A 14,506-nucleotide genomic window follows, 5' to 3' on the forward strand; every position below is an offset into this window, starting at 1 on the left:
AGTGATTTGTGGATCCTGATTGTTTTTCACACGTATTAAAGCATCGGCTCTTTTTAATCTTTTAAACATGTCCTCAGAAAATGATTATTATATAATCTGTTGATTGTTTATTAACAGAAAGACCTGATTAATAAAAGATAACGTGTCCTTTAAGTGTCGTAGTATTGTTTCCTTTATGGACGAAGAAAACTCTTGACATTGTAAAAAAAAAGTCTGAATCTCGTTCATTCTCTCCATCATCATCGGATCTTCTCTGTCTGCAGCTGACGGGCTGGACCAGTAACCTGGTGGACATCGTCATGTCTCATCACTTCAGCTGCGTAAGTCTGAGCTTTTGTTTCTGACCTACTTAAGAGAACCCTGAGAGGCCAGAACGATATTTCCCCGGATACCTTTAATCTTAAAATGATTTTTCTCATTTGGGTTTGTGGCACAGTTTAACTAGTTCTAAGAACCCGGTTCCTACGGTTCCTTCTTTCTCTCGGTTCTTTAATTCACAGTTTAACCAGTTCTAAGAACCCGGTTCCTACGGTTCCTTCGTTCTCTCGGTTCTTTAATTCAAAGTTTAACCAGTTCTAAGAACCCGGTTCCTACGGTTCCTTCTTTCTCTCGGTTCTTTAATTCAAAGTTTAACCAGTTCTAAGAACCCGGTTCCTTCTTTCTCTCGGTTCTTTAATGCAAAGTTTAACCAGTTCTAAGAACCCGGTTCCTACGGTTCCTTCTTTCTCTCGGTTCTTTAATGCAAAGTTTAACCAGTTCTAAGAACCCGGTTCCTACGGTTCCTTCTTTCTCTCGGTTCTTTAATTCAAAGTTTAACCAGTTCTAAGAACCCGGTTCCTGCGGTTCCTTCTTTCTCTCGGTTCTTTAATTCAAAGTTTAACCAGTTCTAAGAACCCGGTTCCTGCGTTTCCTTCTTTCTCTCGGTTCTTTAATTCAAAGTTTAACCAGTTCTAAGAACCCGGTTCCTACGGTTCCTTCTTTCTCTCGGTTCTTTAATTCACAGTTTAACCAGTTCTAAGAACCCGGTTCCTACGGTTCCTTCGTTCTCTCGGTTCTTTAATTCAAAGTTTAACCAGTTCTAAGAACCCGGTTCCTACTGTTCCTTCTTTCTCTCGGTTCTTTAATTCACAGTTTAACGGGTTCTAAGAACCCGGTTCCTACGGTTCCTTCTTTCTCCTGGTTCTTTAATTCAAAGTTTAACCAGTTCTAAGAACCCAGTTCCTACTGTTCCTTCTTTCTCTCGGTTCTTTAATTCACAGTTTAACGGGTTCTAAGAACCCGGTTCCTACGGTTCCTTCTTTCTCTCGGTTCTTTAATTCAAAATTTAACCAGTTCTAAGAACCCGGTTCCTACGGTTCCTTCTTTCTCTCGGTTCTTTAATTCAAAGTTTAACCAGTTCTAAGAACCCGGTTCCTACGGTTCCTTCTTTCTCTCGGTTCTTTAATTCAAAGTTTAACCAGTTCTAAGAACCCGGTTCCTACGGTTCCTTCTTTCTCTCGGTTCTTTAATTCAAAGTTTAACCAGTTCTAAGAACCCGGTTCCTACGGTTCCTTCTTTCTCTCGGTTCTTTAATTCAAAGTTTAACCAGTTCTAAGAACCCGGTTCCTACGGTTCCTTCTTTCTCTCGGTTCTTTAATTCAAAGTTTAACCAGTTCTAAGAACCCGGTTCCTACGGTTCCTTCTTTCTCTCGGTTCTTTAATTCAAAGTTTAACCAGTTCTAAGAACCCGGTTCCTACGGTTCCTTCTTTCTCTCGGTTCTTTAATTCAAAGTTTAACCAGTTCTAAGAACCCGGTTCCTACGGTTCCTTCTTTCTCTCGGTTCTTTAATTCAAAGTTTAACCAGTTCTAAGAACCCGGTTCCTACAGTTCCTTCTTTCTCTCGGTTCTTTAATTCAAAGTTTAACCAGTTCTAAGAACCCGGTTCCTACGGTTCCTTCTTTCTCTCGGTTCTTTAATTCACAGTTTAACCAGTTCTAAGAACCCGGTTCCTTCGTTCTCTCGGTTCTTTAATTCAAAGTTTAACCAGTTCTAAGAACCCGGTTCCTACGGTTCCTTCTTTCTCTCGGTTCTTTAATTCAAAGTTTAACCAGTTCTAAGAACCCGGTTCCTACGGTTCCTTCTTTCTCTCGGTTCTTTAATTCAAAGTTTAACCAGTTCTAAGAACCCGGTTCCTACGGTTCCTTCTTTCTCTCGGTTCTTTAATTCAAAGTTTAACCAGTTCTAAGAACCCGGTTCCTACGGTTCCTTCTTTCTCTCGGTTCTTTAATTCAAAGTTTAACCAGTTCTAAGAACCCGGTTCCTGTGGTTCCTTCTTTCTCTCGGTTCTTTAATTCACAGTTTAACCAGTTCTAAGAACCCGGTTCCTACGGTTCCTTCTTTCTCCTGGTTCTTTAATTCAAAGTTTAACCAGTTCTAAGGACCCGGTTCCTGTGGTTCCTTCTTTATCTCGGTTCTTTAATTCAAAGTTTAACCAGTTCTAAGAACCCGGTTCCTACGGTTCCTTCTTTCTCTCGGTTCTTTAATTCAAAGTTTAACCAGTTCTAAGAACCCGGTTCCTACGGTTCCTTCTTTCTCTCGGTTCTTTAATTCAAAGTTTAACCAGTTCTAAGAACCCGGTTCCTACGGTTCCTTCTTTCTCTCGGTTCTTTAATTCAAAGTTTAACCAGTTCTAAGAACCCGATTCCTACGGTTCCTTCTTTCTCTCGGTTCTTTAATTCAAAGTTTAACCAGTTCTAAGAACCCGGTTCCTACGGTTCCTTCTTTCTCTCGGTTCTTTAATTCAAAGTTTAACCAGTTCTAAGAACCCGGTTCCTACTGTTCCTTCTTTCTCTCGGTTCTTTAATTCACAGTTTGGTTCCTACGGTTCCTTCTTTCTCTCGGTTCTTTAATTCAAAGTTTAACCAGTTCTAAGAACCCGGTTCCTACTGTTCCTTCTTTCTCTCGGTTCTTTAATTCACAGTTTAACAGGTTCTAAGAACCCGGTTCCTACTGTTCCTTCTTTCTCTTGGTTCTTTAATTCAAAGTTTAACCAGTTCTAAGAACCCGGTTCCTATGGTTCCTTCTTTCTCTCGGTTCTTTAATTCAAAGTTTAACCAGTTCTAAGAACCCGGTTCCTACGGTTCCTTCTTTCTCTCGGTTCTTTAATTCAAAGTTTAACCAGTTCTAAGAACCAGGTTCCTGTGGTTCCTTCTTTCTCTCGGTTCTTTAATTCACAGTTTAACCAGTTCTAAGAACCCGGTTCCTACGGTTCCTTCTTTCTCTCGGTTCTTTAATTCAAAGTTTAACCAGTTCTAAGAACCCGATTCCTACGGTTCCTTCTTTCTCTCGGTTCTTTAATTCAAAGTTTAACCAGTTCTAAGAACCCGGTTCCTACGGTTCCTTCTTTCTCTCGGTTCTTTAATTCAAAGTTTAACCAGTTCTAAGAACCCGGTTCCTACTGTTCCTTCTTTCTCTCGGTTCTTTAATTCACAGTTTGGTTCCTACGGTTCCTTCTTTCTCTCAGTTCTTTAATTCAAAGTTTAACCAGTTCTAAGAACCCGGTTCCTACTGTTCCTTCTTTCTCTCGGTTCTTTAATTCACAGTTTAACAGGTTCTAAGAACCCGGTTCCTACTGTTCCTTCTTTCTCTTGGTTCTTTAATTCAAAGTTTAACCAGTTCTAAGAACCCGGTTCCTATGGTTCCTTCTTTCTCTCGGTTCTTTAATTCAAAGTTTAACCAGTTCTAAGAACCCGGTTCCTACAGTTCCTTCTTTCTCTCGGTTCTTTAATTCAAAGTTTAACCAGTTCTAAGAACCAGGTTCCTGTGGTTCCTTCTTTCTCTCGGTTCTTTAATTCACAGTTTAACCAGTTCTAAGAACCCGGTTCCTACGGTTCCTTCTTTCTCTCGGTTCTTTAATTCAAAGTTTAACCAGTTCTAAGAACCCGGTTCCTACGGTTCCTTCTTTCTCTCGGTTCTTTAATTCAAAGTTTAACCAGTTCTAAGAACCCGGTTCCTACGGTTCCTTCTTTCTCTCGGTTCTTTAATTCAAAGTTTAACCAGTTCTAAGAACCCGGTTCCTACGGTTCCTTCTTTCTCTCGGTTCTTTAATTCAAAGTTTAACCAGTTCTAAGAACCCGGTTCCTACGGTTCCTTCTTTCTCTCGGTTCTTTAATTCAAAGTTTAACCAGTTCTAAGAACCCGGTTCCTACTGTTCCTTCTTTCTCTCGGTTCTTTAATTCACAGTTTGGTTCCTACGGTTCCTTCTTTCTCTCGGTTCTTTAATTCAAAGTTTAACCAGTTCTAAGAACCCGGTTCCTACTGTTCCTTCTTTCTCTCGGTTCTTTAATTCACAGTTTAACAGGTTCTAAGAACCCGGTTCCTACTGTTCCTTCTTTCTCTTGGTTCTTTAATTCAAAGTTTAACCAGTTCTAAGAACCCGGTTCCTATGGTTCCTTCTTTCTCTCGGTTCTTTAATTCAAAGTTTAACCAGTTCTAAGAACCCGGTTCCTACGGTTCCTACTTTCTCTCGGTTCTTTAATTCAAAGTTTAACCAGTTCTAAGAACCAGGTTCCTGTGGTTCCTTCTTTCTCTCGGTTCTTTAATTCACAGTTTAACCAGTTCTAAGAACCCGGTTCCTACGGTTCCTTCTTTATCTCGGTTCTTTAACTCAGAGCTGGTTTCTCTGCAGGAGGAGCTGACGGACAACATGGAGCTGATCCAGACCTACCGCCTGCACATCGCTCAAGACATCAACCAGGACAACCTGGCTCTCTTCTGTGGCTCCTACCAATAGTACGTCTCATCCTCGATTCACGGTGACCCCGGGGTCCTCCTCCTCAGGGGCCACATGTTGCACAGGGTTCGTCATGAGGGGCCGAGAAAAGAGAGAAAACCAGGCTCGAAAAATAAAAAGACGGAGAATATAGAGAACGGAAAAAGTATATTTCAGCCTATTTTTTAAAGGTTATATTATTTAATTTTAAACATGTTTTATGTAGAATATGATGTAAAACAAAATTATTCTTCAGTATTCATTGGAGTTATTTGAAGAGAAGAGAGATTATGACAAAAATCAGACGTTACAAGACAGAAGGGTGAACTAGTCTTTAGTTATTGAAATAAAATGGTGGATATTTGTTGGTAGATTTTACAGTTTCACTCTGAACGTCCCAAACTGAGTCTGTTCTCGCATGAATCGTGTCAAAGCTGAAATAAAAGAATCTTCCTTCACTGACTCTGCTGCTCCACAGTCGTCAGGATCTGGCGATCGAGCGACCGATCGTGGGTCTGAACGAAGACACGGTGAACACGCTCACGTAAGCCTCGGGATCTTTCAACCTAGCTTCATAGCATTAGCTTAGCATAACCTCCGAACACACCTGAGTTTCCCTGATGTCGACGTGTCTCTGCACAGGTGTCCGTCTCTGCTGGTGGTCGGCGACACGTCTCCTGCCGTGGAAGCTGTGGTGGGTTTAAGTTCTCCTCAAAATATTACTGTCAGTACACGACCGTCGCCATGGAAACATTAAAAAACATGATATCTGGTGAAACCCAAACTTGAAGGGTTGAAACTATTTTCCTGAAAAAATATTAAATTAATTAATAAAATTAAAATAAAACTGTTTTACATTCTTCAGAGGCTGCAAAATTATTATCTCACGGCCTTAATTGGCCTGCGACCTGCAAGTTTGATTTTGTTTGGATAATTCTTAACTCAAATAAAAAATGATTTGTTTTAAAGAAAAATGCAGTTTAAAACTCACATTTAACGCATATAGTAGTTTCATTATAATTAAATTAAAAAATCAATTGAAACATAAATCAGAATAACAACCTCTATACTGTGCTAATGGCTACGTACTGTCGAACGATCACGTTGTGCCTTTAAAGTTAATTGTTTTCTTGTCTTTGTTAATGACTTTAAATCTTGTTTCAGGTGGAGTGTAATTCCAGGTTAAATCCCACGAAGACGACGCTGCTGAAGGTGACGTATTAGACTCTGGAGGTTCTGGTTCTGGTTCTGACTGTGTGTCTCTGACAGATGGCCGACTGTGGAGGTCTGCCTCAGGTGGTCCAGGTGGGTCGTCTTGATCAAGACCAGGACACTTTGAGCAGTTATTGAAGTTCATCCTTCACGAGTGTTCTTTTGTCTCCTCAGCCGGGGAAACTTGCCGAGGCCTTCAAGTACTTTGTTCAGGGGATGGGCTACAGTAAGTTGTTGTTCATGTCTTGACGTCAGGCCAACGTTGACAAACTCACATGTGGTCACGGATGGTGTGCGAGAGCTTCCTGTTGACGTGATCGTCGTGACAAGTGTTCTTGAAACGAAGGTTGTTTACTCCTCGGTGGCCCCCCCTGCTGGTGGAGCTTGGAGTGCAGCCAGTAGCATGAAAGGACTTGTTTATTGTCAGCCTGGTCACGGAGCTTGTGTGACTCACAGTAGAAGCTAACGCCACTTCTCTCTGTTTGACGGCAGCTTGTGGCTCTAAGGCCCCTCAGTAGGTGAGGGGTTCGACTCCCGTGTGTCTGCGTGACCTGCTTCCTCTCTAGTCCTTCTGAGTGCTTCTGAGAAATATGTGTGCAGTGTTTTTATTTTATGCTACACAACTGTTGACAATCGAGAGGATTAGAAGGTCGTGTGTTGTGTTGTGTCAGCATTTGACCGATAAAAGCTTTTTGAAGGTTAATTACAAAAACATAAACCACCAGTCGAGTGCGAACTTACAGAACATGGAGCTGGCTAAACAAAATCCACATGATGACCCGGAGTTATACTGTTGAGCTACTATCATACCATCAAGTTAGTGCTACTTCATACTATCAAGTTAGTGCTACTTCATACTATCAAGCTAGTGCTACTTCATACTATCAAGTTAGTGCTACTTCATACTATCAAGTTAGTGCTACTTCATACTATCAAGCTAGTGCTACATCATACTATCAAGTTAGTGCTACTTCATACTATCAAGTTAGTGCTACATCATACTATCAAGTTAGTGCTACATCATACTATCAAGCTAGTGCTACATCATACTATCTAGCTAATCTTAAATCAGACGGTCGAGGTTTTAGTATCTCTTACTATAAAGCCATCACTTTCTGATACAGTAAAGCTAGAACTAATACCATCAAGCTAATGCTATCTTTTACAAGTATACTAGTAGATGGTACTATGAAAGGAGTACATGAACTAATTCTATTTTATATTTGAGTATTGAGTTAGTGCTACCTGATATTATAAGCTCATAAATTGATGCTGTCACACAATCAAGCTAGTGCTATCTTGTATAATCAGGCTAATGCTATCTCATGCTATGAAGCTAGTGCTGTCTTGTATGATCAGGCTAAGGCTAGCTCATGCTATGAAGCTAGTATTATCTTGTATAATAAGGCTAATGCTAGCTCATGCTTTGAAGCTAGTGCTATCTTGTATAACCAGGCTAATGCTAGCTCATGCTATGAAGCTAGTGCTATCTTGTATAATCAGGCTCATGCTAGGAAGCTAGTGCTATCTTGTATAACCAGGCTATTGCTAGCTCATGTTAGGAAGCTAGTGCTATCTTGTATAACCCGGCTATTGCTAGCTCATGCTAGGATGCTAGTGTTATCTTGTATAATCAGGCTAAGGATATCTCATGCTATGAAGCTAGTGCTATCTTGTATGATCAGGCTAATGCTAGCCCATGCTATGAAGCTAGTGCTATCTTGTATGATCAGGCAAATGCTACCAAGCCTGTACTGTGGTTCAAAACAGACGTGACTGACACTGAAACTCAACTGAATTGTGGGGGTGTTTGGGGTTTCCTACAATGTGCACAGGAAGTGGGAGTTTCTACTTTCCTCTAATCTTACCAGCCAGTGAACTAGGTTTTACAAGAGACTAGACAATATATAGATATTTTTTTAGGTCTAAAGGTTTTGTAAAACAGTAGAAAAGGCTTTAATAATAAAAGGTGTAAAAGTCCTGTCGAGCAACAGAAGGATTAGAACAGATTAAACCAACGGGTGGAAAATGTTCCTGAAAGCAGCTTTAATTATTAGCACATTAGCGTCACGTGAGCGGAAACTTAGAAGTGAAGTCGCAGCTTTGTTTCCAGGAAACATGCGAAGAGTTTAGTTGCTGTTTGAACAGGAACATTTAAGAATTAATGTCACATGAAGCGTCATTTAGCTTCAAGAACATCAGCACCTCCTCCACTCTTCTTCCTTTCCACGCTCACAATATTCCTGCCTTCACTCTCCTCCGTCAACACTCTCAAGTTTCCTTCAATATACCGATCATCGATCAATAAAGTAATGAGAAAGAAGTGATAATGGAAATAATTAATCATCTGTTTTCTAATCTTCAAAAGAAAATGTTAAAGTTGACCTCAGAGTGACTGTTAGCAACAAGCTAAGCTAGCAAGTGTGTATCAAAGTAAAATAATCTGTTTCAAATGTTCCTTCACTTTAATCATAACTTTTACTTTGTCATGTGATCGTGAAGCGTAACTGACCCGGAAATCAAAAGCATCTCGTGAAATTCTTCCAAAGAAACAGTGTCTCTGCAATAAGTAGTCGAACCTTCAAATGTCATGTTTGGTTCATAGAACTGAAGCCATGTATAATAATTTTAAATAACACACTTATTAAAGTTGAATGCTACGATTGCTAGTTTAGCGAGTTCATGCTAGCTTTGATGAAATTTACTTTAATAACACTTGACTTTTTTGTTTATTATCTTTTTTAATTACTCTAAAATAATTGACTTATGTCAAGAGAATAGATTTAATGATGACGACGTCACAGATATTTGATCAAATAAAGTTTTAATCTGTTCAAAGATTTATTCATTTTAAATTGACATCAACTCATAATATAATACATGATTTCTGACTCTTGAATATTCACTTCCTTCGTGATCTCATGAGAAGAGAATCAACTTCTTCTTCTCTTTCTTCCTTCTATCGCCTGCAGTTCCTTACGTTCTTCTCAGTCACCTGAGCAACGAATCAGGTACCAGGTCCAGACGCTCGCATGGATTTGTGTTCTGGTTCTTTAAGTTGCTGCATGAACTTGTACTTTCAGCTTTTCTTTTTTTTTTCAAACGTTTGTTTGCACGCTCGGCGTCGCCATGACGACGAGGAGTGACGCCATGTTGTGTTTCAGTGCCGACGGCGGGGATGACTCGTCTGGCTCGCTCGCGCACGGCGTCCTCGTCCAGCATCACCTCCATGGACAGCAGCCGCAGCCGCAACAACCTCAACAGCCTGCTGGAGGGCGGCCAGTCGGGACCCCAGACCATGGAGGTCTCCTGCTAGACACCCCGTAACCCCCGACCTTTAGCCAGGCGAAGGTGATGAAGTCCACACGTGTATGAAACTCTATAATCCAAGATTCCCTCCAGAAGTTTTCAATAACCGCCTGCTTGTATTTATTTCTGGTTTTTTAATCCACTGTGTCGTGAATCTTCCTCTCGCCGTCGTCCATGTTTGAAATATTCATGTCGACATCACATGTTCAAACACACGAGCTATTTTTAAAACGTCTTTGTTTTGTAACCTCCTCCTGTTTGTGTTGTTGTCGTCCCGACATGTAACACTAGAGCTGATCGACTGAACAATAAACTCAAGAAGAAACTCAGTGTTTGTGTCGTTTGTGTCGTTTGTGTCGTTTGTGTTGTCGCTGGAACAACGGCGACCACTTTTGTTTCCAACCGCACTGGTTCTCGTTTCCTGCGCGAGCCTCGAGGCGATTTATTTTTACCTCCAACACAGTAAATGACGTCGAGCGCCGCGGAGATAAGAAGATCTGACTCGATTGAAAAACTTCATTTGATTTTCACGCTCGTTTTTTGAAGTAAATGATCGACGACGTTCTCTGACCCTCGACTGAACATGAAGTATCTGTTGTTATTGAAACACGACTGTAGTTACATCTGTGCAGCATCTGATGAATAAATGCTATAAAAACTTTATTACTCGAACATTTTCTACAAAATAAACATCTTGTTATTTAAAAGAAACGGAAACAAAAAACTGGCAGAAAGTGCAGAAGACAATTTTTAAAAAGTATAAAAAATACATTTACTCTGACCAAGGTCACATAACTGCTGTCAAGGTCAGCTCTTTGCCCAGGTTCGCCCCGAGACCTCCTCCTCCTGGTCCTGAGCCTCCATTAACATCTACTCTGGACGATAATCTGTGTGAGTCTCTCATCGTCTCCAGCAAACATGGAACATCTCCTGATTTTTTTCCATCGTTTCCCACCTTCATAAGAATCGTCTTGAACAAACACACCTCCCTTCTGAACACATACTGTCCGGCAGAAACCTCAGAAGAACCAGACTCACGCTGGAGCACAAGCTAGTCTTGGGTGTCTTTTATTAGTCACACGCACACACACACACACACACACACACACACCTACGCACACACACACACGCACGCACGCACACACACACACACACCTACACACACACACACCCACACACACACACACACACACACACACCCACCCCCACACACACACACACACACACACACACACACACACACACACACACACACACACCACCTGACCACCCAGGCTGCAACAACAGCAGTGACGTTGAAATTAACCCCAGAAGACAGAAGCGGCTCCTCGTCGTCTGCAGGTCAAAGGTCAGGTGTCGAAGGTCGCCTCACACCAACATTTAGGACGGTTGAAGATTCTAGTCGTAGAAACTCATGAACGATGTTTCGGTTCATTGATTAAAATTCAAGCTGAAAAAAAATATCTTTAGGATCAAACAAAATAAGTGAGAGTTTAATCATTTATATGTAATAAAATGTTAAATTCATCTTTTTTATTCTCTCAAAAAATAAAATAATTTTTTAAGATCATTATTGATGCAGAAGATTGAAATGTTAGTGCAAATCATTTTTGTGTCTTTTGTGAAAATCTGTGGAAGAAAGAAATGATTCACCAGAACAATGTTCAAAGTGAGCCTGAACACGGGTTTCACTCCGACAACTCAAGACCACAACCTTTATAGAAGCAACAGAAACAGTTGGAGGTGAAACCATTAGATTAATGTGATCAAATAAAACAGTTGTGTTTTATTCATTAATTAATGTTTAATTTGAAGGTTTATTTTGGTTTAAATGTGTTTTATTTTCACATAAATCCTAAAACTAAAATCTTAAATAAGAGAAAAACTACAAAAACCTTATTTAGTGTTGAATTTAAAATGTTAATTTTGACATAAATGCTCTTTTATTTCAAGCTTGGCAGGAACATGTGGCGGACCTGTGACGTCACGCGTCAACAACAAGACTCTATTAATACTTCAAAATAAGAGTCACCGGAAGAGGCGGCACCGGAAGTAGCAGCTGCGAACTCAGAGACAAACTCTTCATTCATCGAACCTCAGTCCGAGAAGAACCTGCGAGAAGAACCTGCTCGAGCCGAGCTGTCAATCATCTCTTCTGCGAACATGGGCATCTGTCCCACCAGGAGCGGGTCCACGAGGACGGTTCTGGAGAACTCACCTGAGCCCGCGAGCGCAGGTACACGAGCACACCTGAAGTTTGAGTTCAAGTCTTGTTTTAAACGAGGCTTCTGCAGCTCCAGACTCCGTGACCGTGTCTCTGCACAACTATCCGTCCTTCGCTCACACCGAGCTCAGCCTCGTCATCGGTGAGAGACTCGACGTCATCTCCAGGTTTGATTGACACTCGATCACACGTGACATGTATTGAAGCTCAGGTTAAAATGTTTGTTTTATTATTGTTGAAGATGCATTTTATCTCTTTACGTAGTTTTAATATTTATTTCTATGTTGAAAATAAAATGTTCTCATTTCAATTGTATTTATTATAAACAGGTTTATTTCTCTTTGTGTATCAACTTAACGTTTTTCAACTTAAATACAATATTATTACCATGTTTGACTGTTTATAATAACTATTATAATTTATATTATTCATTCAAGTTTAAATCGGGTTTCTAATACATTTTTTTATTCAAATATTTATTAACATCAATTAATTTAATTTAATTCAAATGTCGTTTTTTTTCACTTCCTGTGTTTTTCTGTTGAAACATTTTCTTCAGAAACTATTCAAATACTAATAATTTCAATGCATTTAATGTTAACTTTTCATCTTTTCTTTCATTTTAATGACATCAATGATCAACGATCGGCTTCAATACGAGTCCCTCAGTGGTGTAACTAGGAGGAGGCCCCGGGGCGAACCCGAGGGTCTTCACCTGAGATTTAAAAGAAATATAGAATTTTATCTTCTGTCAACAAATGTAACATTTTCTTTTCTTCTCTTGGAAAAAGAACATAATCAAAAAATAACGTGATGTTAGTGAAACAACAAGAAAACAAATATTTTTACTCATATTTCAGAACAAAATCACTGGAAGAAGCTTCGACTGACGTTAGAATCTAATCTCGTGTCAGAATTAAAAATGTTTGTCGTTCTTTTGTCAGAAACACAAACTCAAAAGTTTCTTTGTCAAGTTTTGTTAACAAACTCATTTAATTTGCTTTTAAAACAAACTTTAACTTTTATTTTCATACGTTGATATTCGTCATGAGCACAAACATCTAAATGAATCAAGTGTTTCCATGGCAACCTGGTTCTGTGTGTGACAGCGACGGCGACTTCATGACGGTCCGGTCCTGCAGCACCGGCAGAGAGAGCTACGTTCCCAACAACTACACGTCCAGAGTCTCTCACGGGTCAGTGTCGGCGCCGCTCGCGACCTCCTGGCTCGACCTCTGACCTGGGTTCTCTTCCAGGTGGTTGTTCTTGGGCATCAGCAGGTTCAAGGCCGTGGAGCTGCTCATGCTGCCTAACAACCACAAGGGGGCGTTTCTGGTCCGAGAGTCAGAGACCAGCATCGGTGAGTCGCGTCCATCCGTTCGAGGTCGAAGGTCGTGAGGGTGAAGCTCTAGGAAACTGAATGTGGTTTATTATCAATATTATTATTACGGTCAATGAAAAATTGTCTTATCGTCTTTAAAGAATAATAAAATGTTTTTAATTAAAAGAATGTTGTAAAATGTTGACGTGCTTTTAATTTACAATGTTGAGGAATCGAGTGTTTTTATTGGTTAATAGATTATTTTTGGTTTATTATCGATCGATCGTTAGATTAAAGCCTGAACGACTTGTAACGCATTAGAACAAATGATCAAAAATAATGTTAAAAAATGTTGTTTTTTTAATATATTTTGTATTCATAGACTTTAGATTGTACGTCAATGTGTATAAATATATATATTTAATTTAATCATTTTATATAAAATATTCTGGTCCCTGGACTTTGGACGGATGAACTAGATTGTAATTATAATTAATTATAATTTATAGAATCACTTTTTGTATTTTAATTTAGATTCTTTCACTATTTTCTTGTTATAATAAATTTATACATTTTGCAATTTAATATGAAAATTAAAGAAGAATAAAAAAAACGGGTTTTTGTTGAAGATTGAAAAAAAGGAGGAACATGTTTAAAATAATACAACAAAAACAAAATATACATAAATATAATGAAATAAATTGTAATTTGTAGATTCAATTTTTACCTTTTAGTAAATAAATTCTTAAAGTATTCTCTTGATTGATTTTCCACTAAAATAAGCTGAAATCTTTTCAAAATCAAACGTATCCTCGTCTCTGACTGTTGTCTCGTCTTCCTTCAGACTCGTTCTCTCTCTCGGTTCTGTGGACGAGCAGCAGTTCTCAGCAGGACTGTGTGAAGCATTATCGCATCTGTCGCCTCCAGAACCGCTGGCTCTACATCTCACCTGCGCTCACCTTCCCCTCGCTGCAGCACCTGGTGCAACACTACTCAGGTGCGTCGCCACACCTGTTTGATTGACAGCGTGGTTTGATTGACAGCCTGGTTTGATCGACAGAGTCGTCCGACGGACTGTGTTGTCTGCTGAGGCGGCCCTGCTTCATCCGGGGTCTGGACGGCCCGGCTCAGACCCGCCCTGCACCCGTGGCCGTCAGGAGACCCACCATCAACTGGAAGGACGTGAGCAGGTGAGCAGGTTCAAATCCTGTCCAACACGCCAGTGTGTGACCGAGTGTGTTGCAGGTCGGCCATCTTCAGGAGGAAGAGGAGCGGCTCCGAGAACTCTCTGGTCAGCGAAGGTCTGCGGGAGGCCATCAGCTCCTACATCCAGCTGACGGAAGGAACCGACCACGGCTGGGACTCTTGAGCAAGTGTGGACGGAAGGACTTTTATTTTGAAAAGCCAACAGACGGAATCTTTCACATTTTTATGTCTTTTTCAGCTGCTTTTTCCAGAACTGACTGTTTTTCCAAACAAGAGCAGCTTCTGAATGTTTTCTGAGCGTATTATTTATGTTTGTTCTTATTTAATGACAAAATAAAAGTCGATACTGGAGTTTATTTTCATTTCTTTCAAGACGATAAACTTCCCAACACTGTACGTCTCAGTTCATGATTAGAAATAATTGTCATTTTGCACTTTATTTGATGTATGTTTTATTTATCTTGAAGAGAAACATGAGTTTAT

At 40.1% G+C, this 14,506-nt stretch overlaps 2 protein-coding genes across 4 annotated transcripts in view; both read left to right on the plus strand.

The window, feature by feature from the left end:
- Positions 1-9,601, plus strand: part of ndrg3a (ndrg family member 3a) — a 43,102-nt gene extending 33,501 nt beyond the window's left edge. For 2 of the 3 annotated variants that reach the window (XM_087801238.1, XM_087801240.1), the window contains 9 exons: positions 264-320; positions 4,668-4,771; positions 5,230-5,295; positions 5,394-5,445; positions 5,916-5,963; positions 6,021-6,056; positions 6,138-6,189; positions 8,936-8,974; positions 9,128-9,601. In XM_087801238.1, the coding sequence (XP_087657364.1) occupies positions 264-320; positions 4,668-4,771; positions 5,230-5,295; positions 5,394-5,445; positions 5,916-5,963; positions 6,021-6,056; positions 6,138-6,189; positions 8,936-8,974; positions 9,128-9,279 (606 nt within the window). In that variant the 3' untranslated portion in view covers positions 9,280-9,601. The remainder of the gene's footprint in view (positions 1-263; positions 321-4,667; positions 4,772-5,229; positions 5,296-5,393; positions 5,446-5,915; positions 5,964-6,020; positions 6,057-6,137; positions 6,190-8,935; positions 8,975-9,127) is intronic. The other variant, XM_087801239.1, reaches the window with a different exon arrangement.
- Positions 9,602-11,238: 1,637 nt separating this feature from the next.
- Positions 11,239-14,374, plus strand: sla2a (Src like adaptor 2a). Its single transcript, XM_087801242.1, has 7 exons — positions 11,239-11,508; positions 11,567-11,663; positions 12,606-12,692; positions 12,753-12,856; positions 13,662-13,814; positions 13,878-14,007; positions 14,063-14,374. Exons 1-7 carry the CDS (start codon positions 11,436-11,438, stop codon positions 14,184-14,186), a joined length of 768 nt encoding a protein of 255 aa, XP_087657368.1. The 5' UTR covers positions 11,239-11,435; the 3' UTR covers positions 14,187-14,374.
- Positions 14,375-14,506: the final 132 nt, after the last annotated feature.

Source organism: Callionymus lyra, chromosome 10, assembly GCF_982586985.1.
Source record: "Callionymus lyra chromosome 10, fCalLyr1.hap1.1, whole genome shotgun sequence".
Lineage (NCBI taxonomy): Eukaryota > Metazoa > Chordata > Actinopteri > Syngnathiformes > Callionymidae > Callionymus > Callionymus lyra.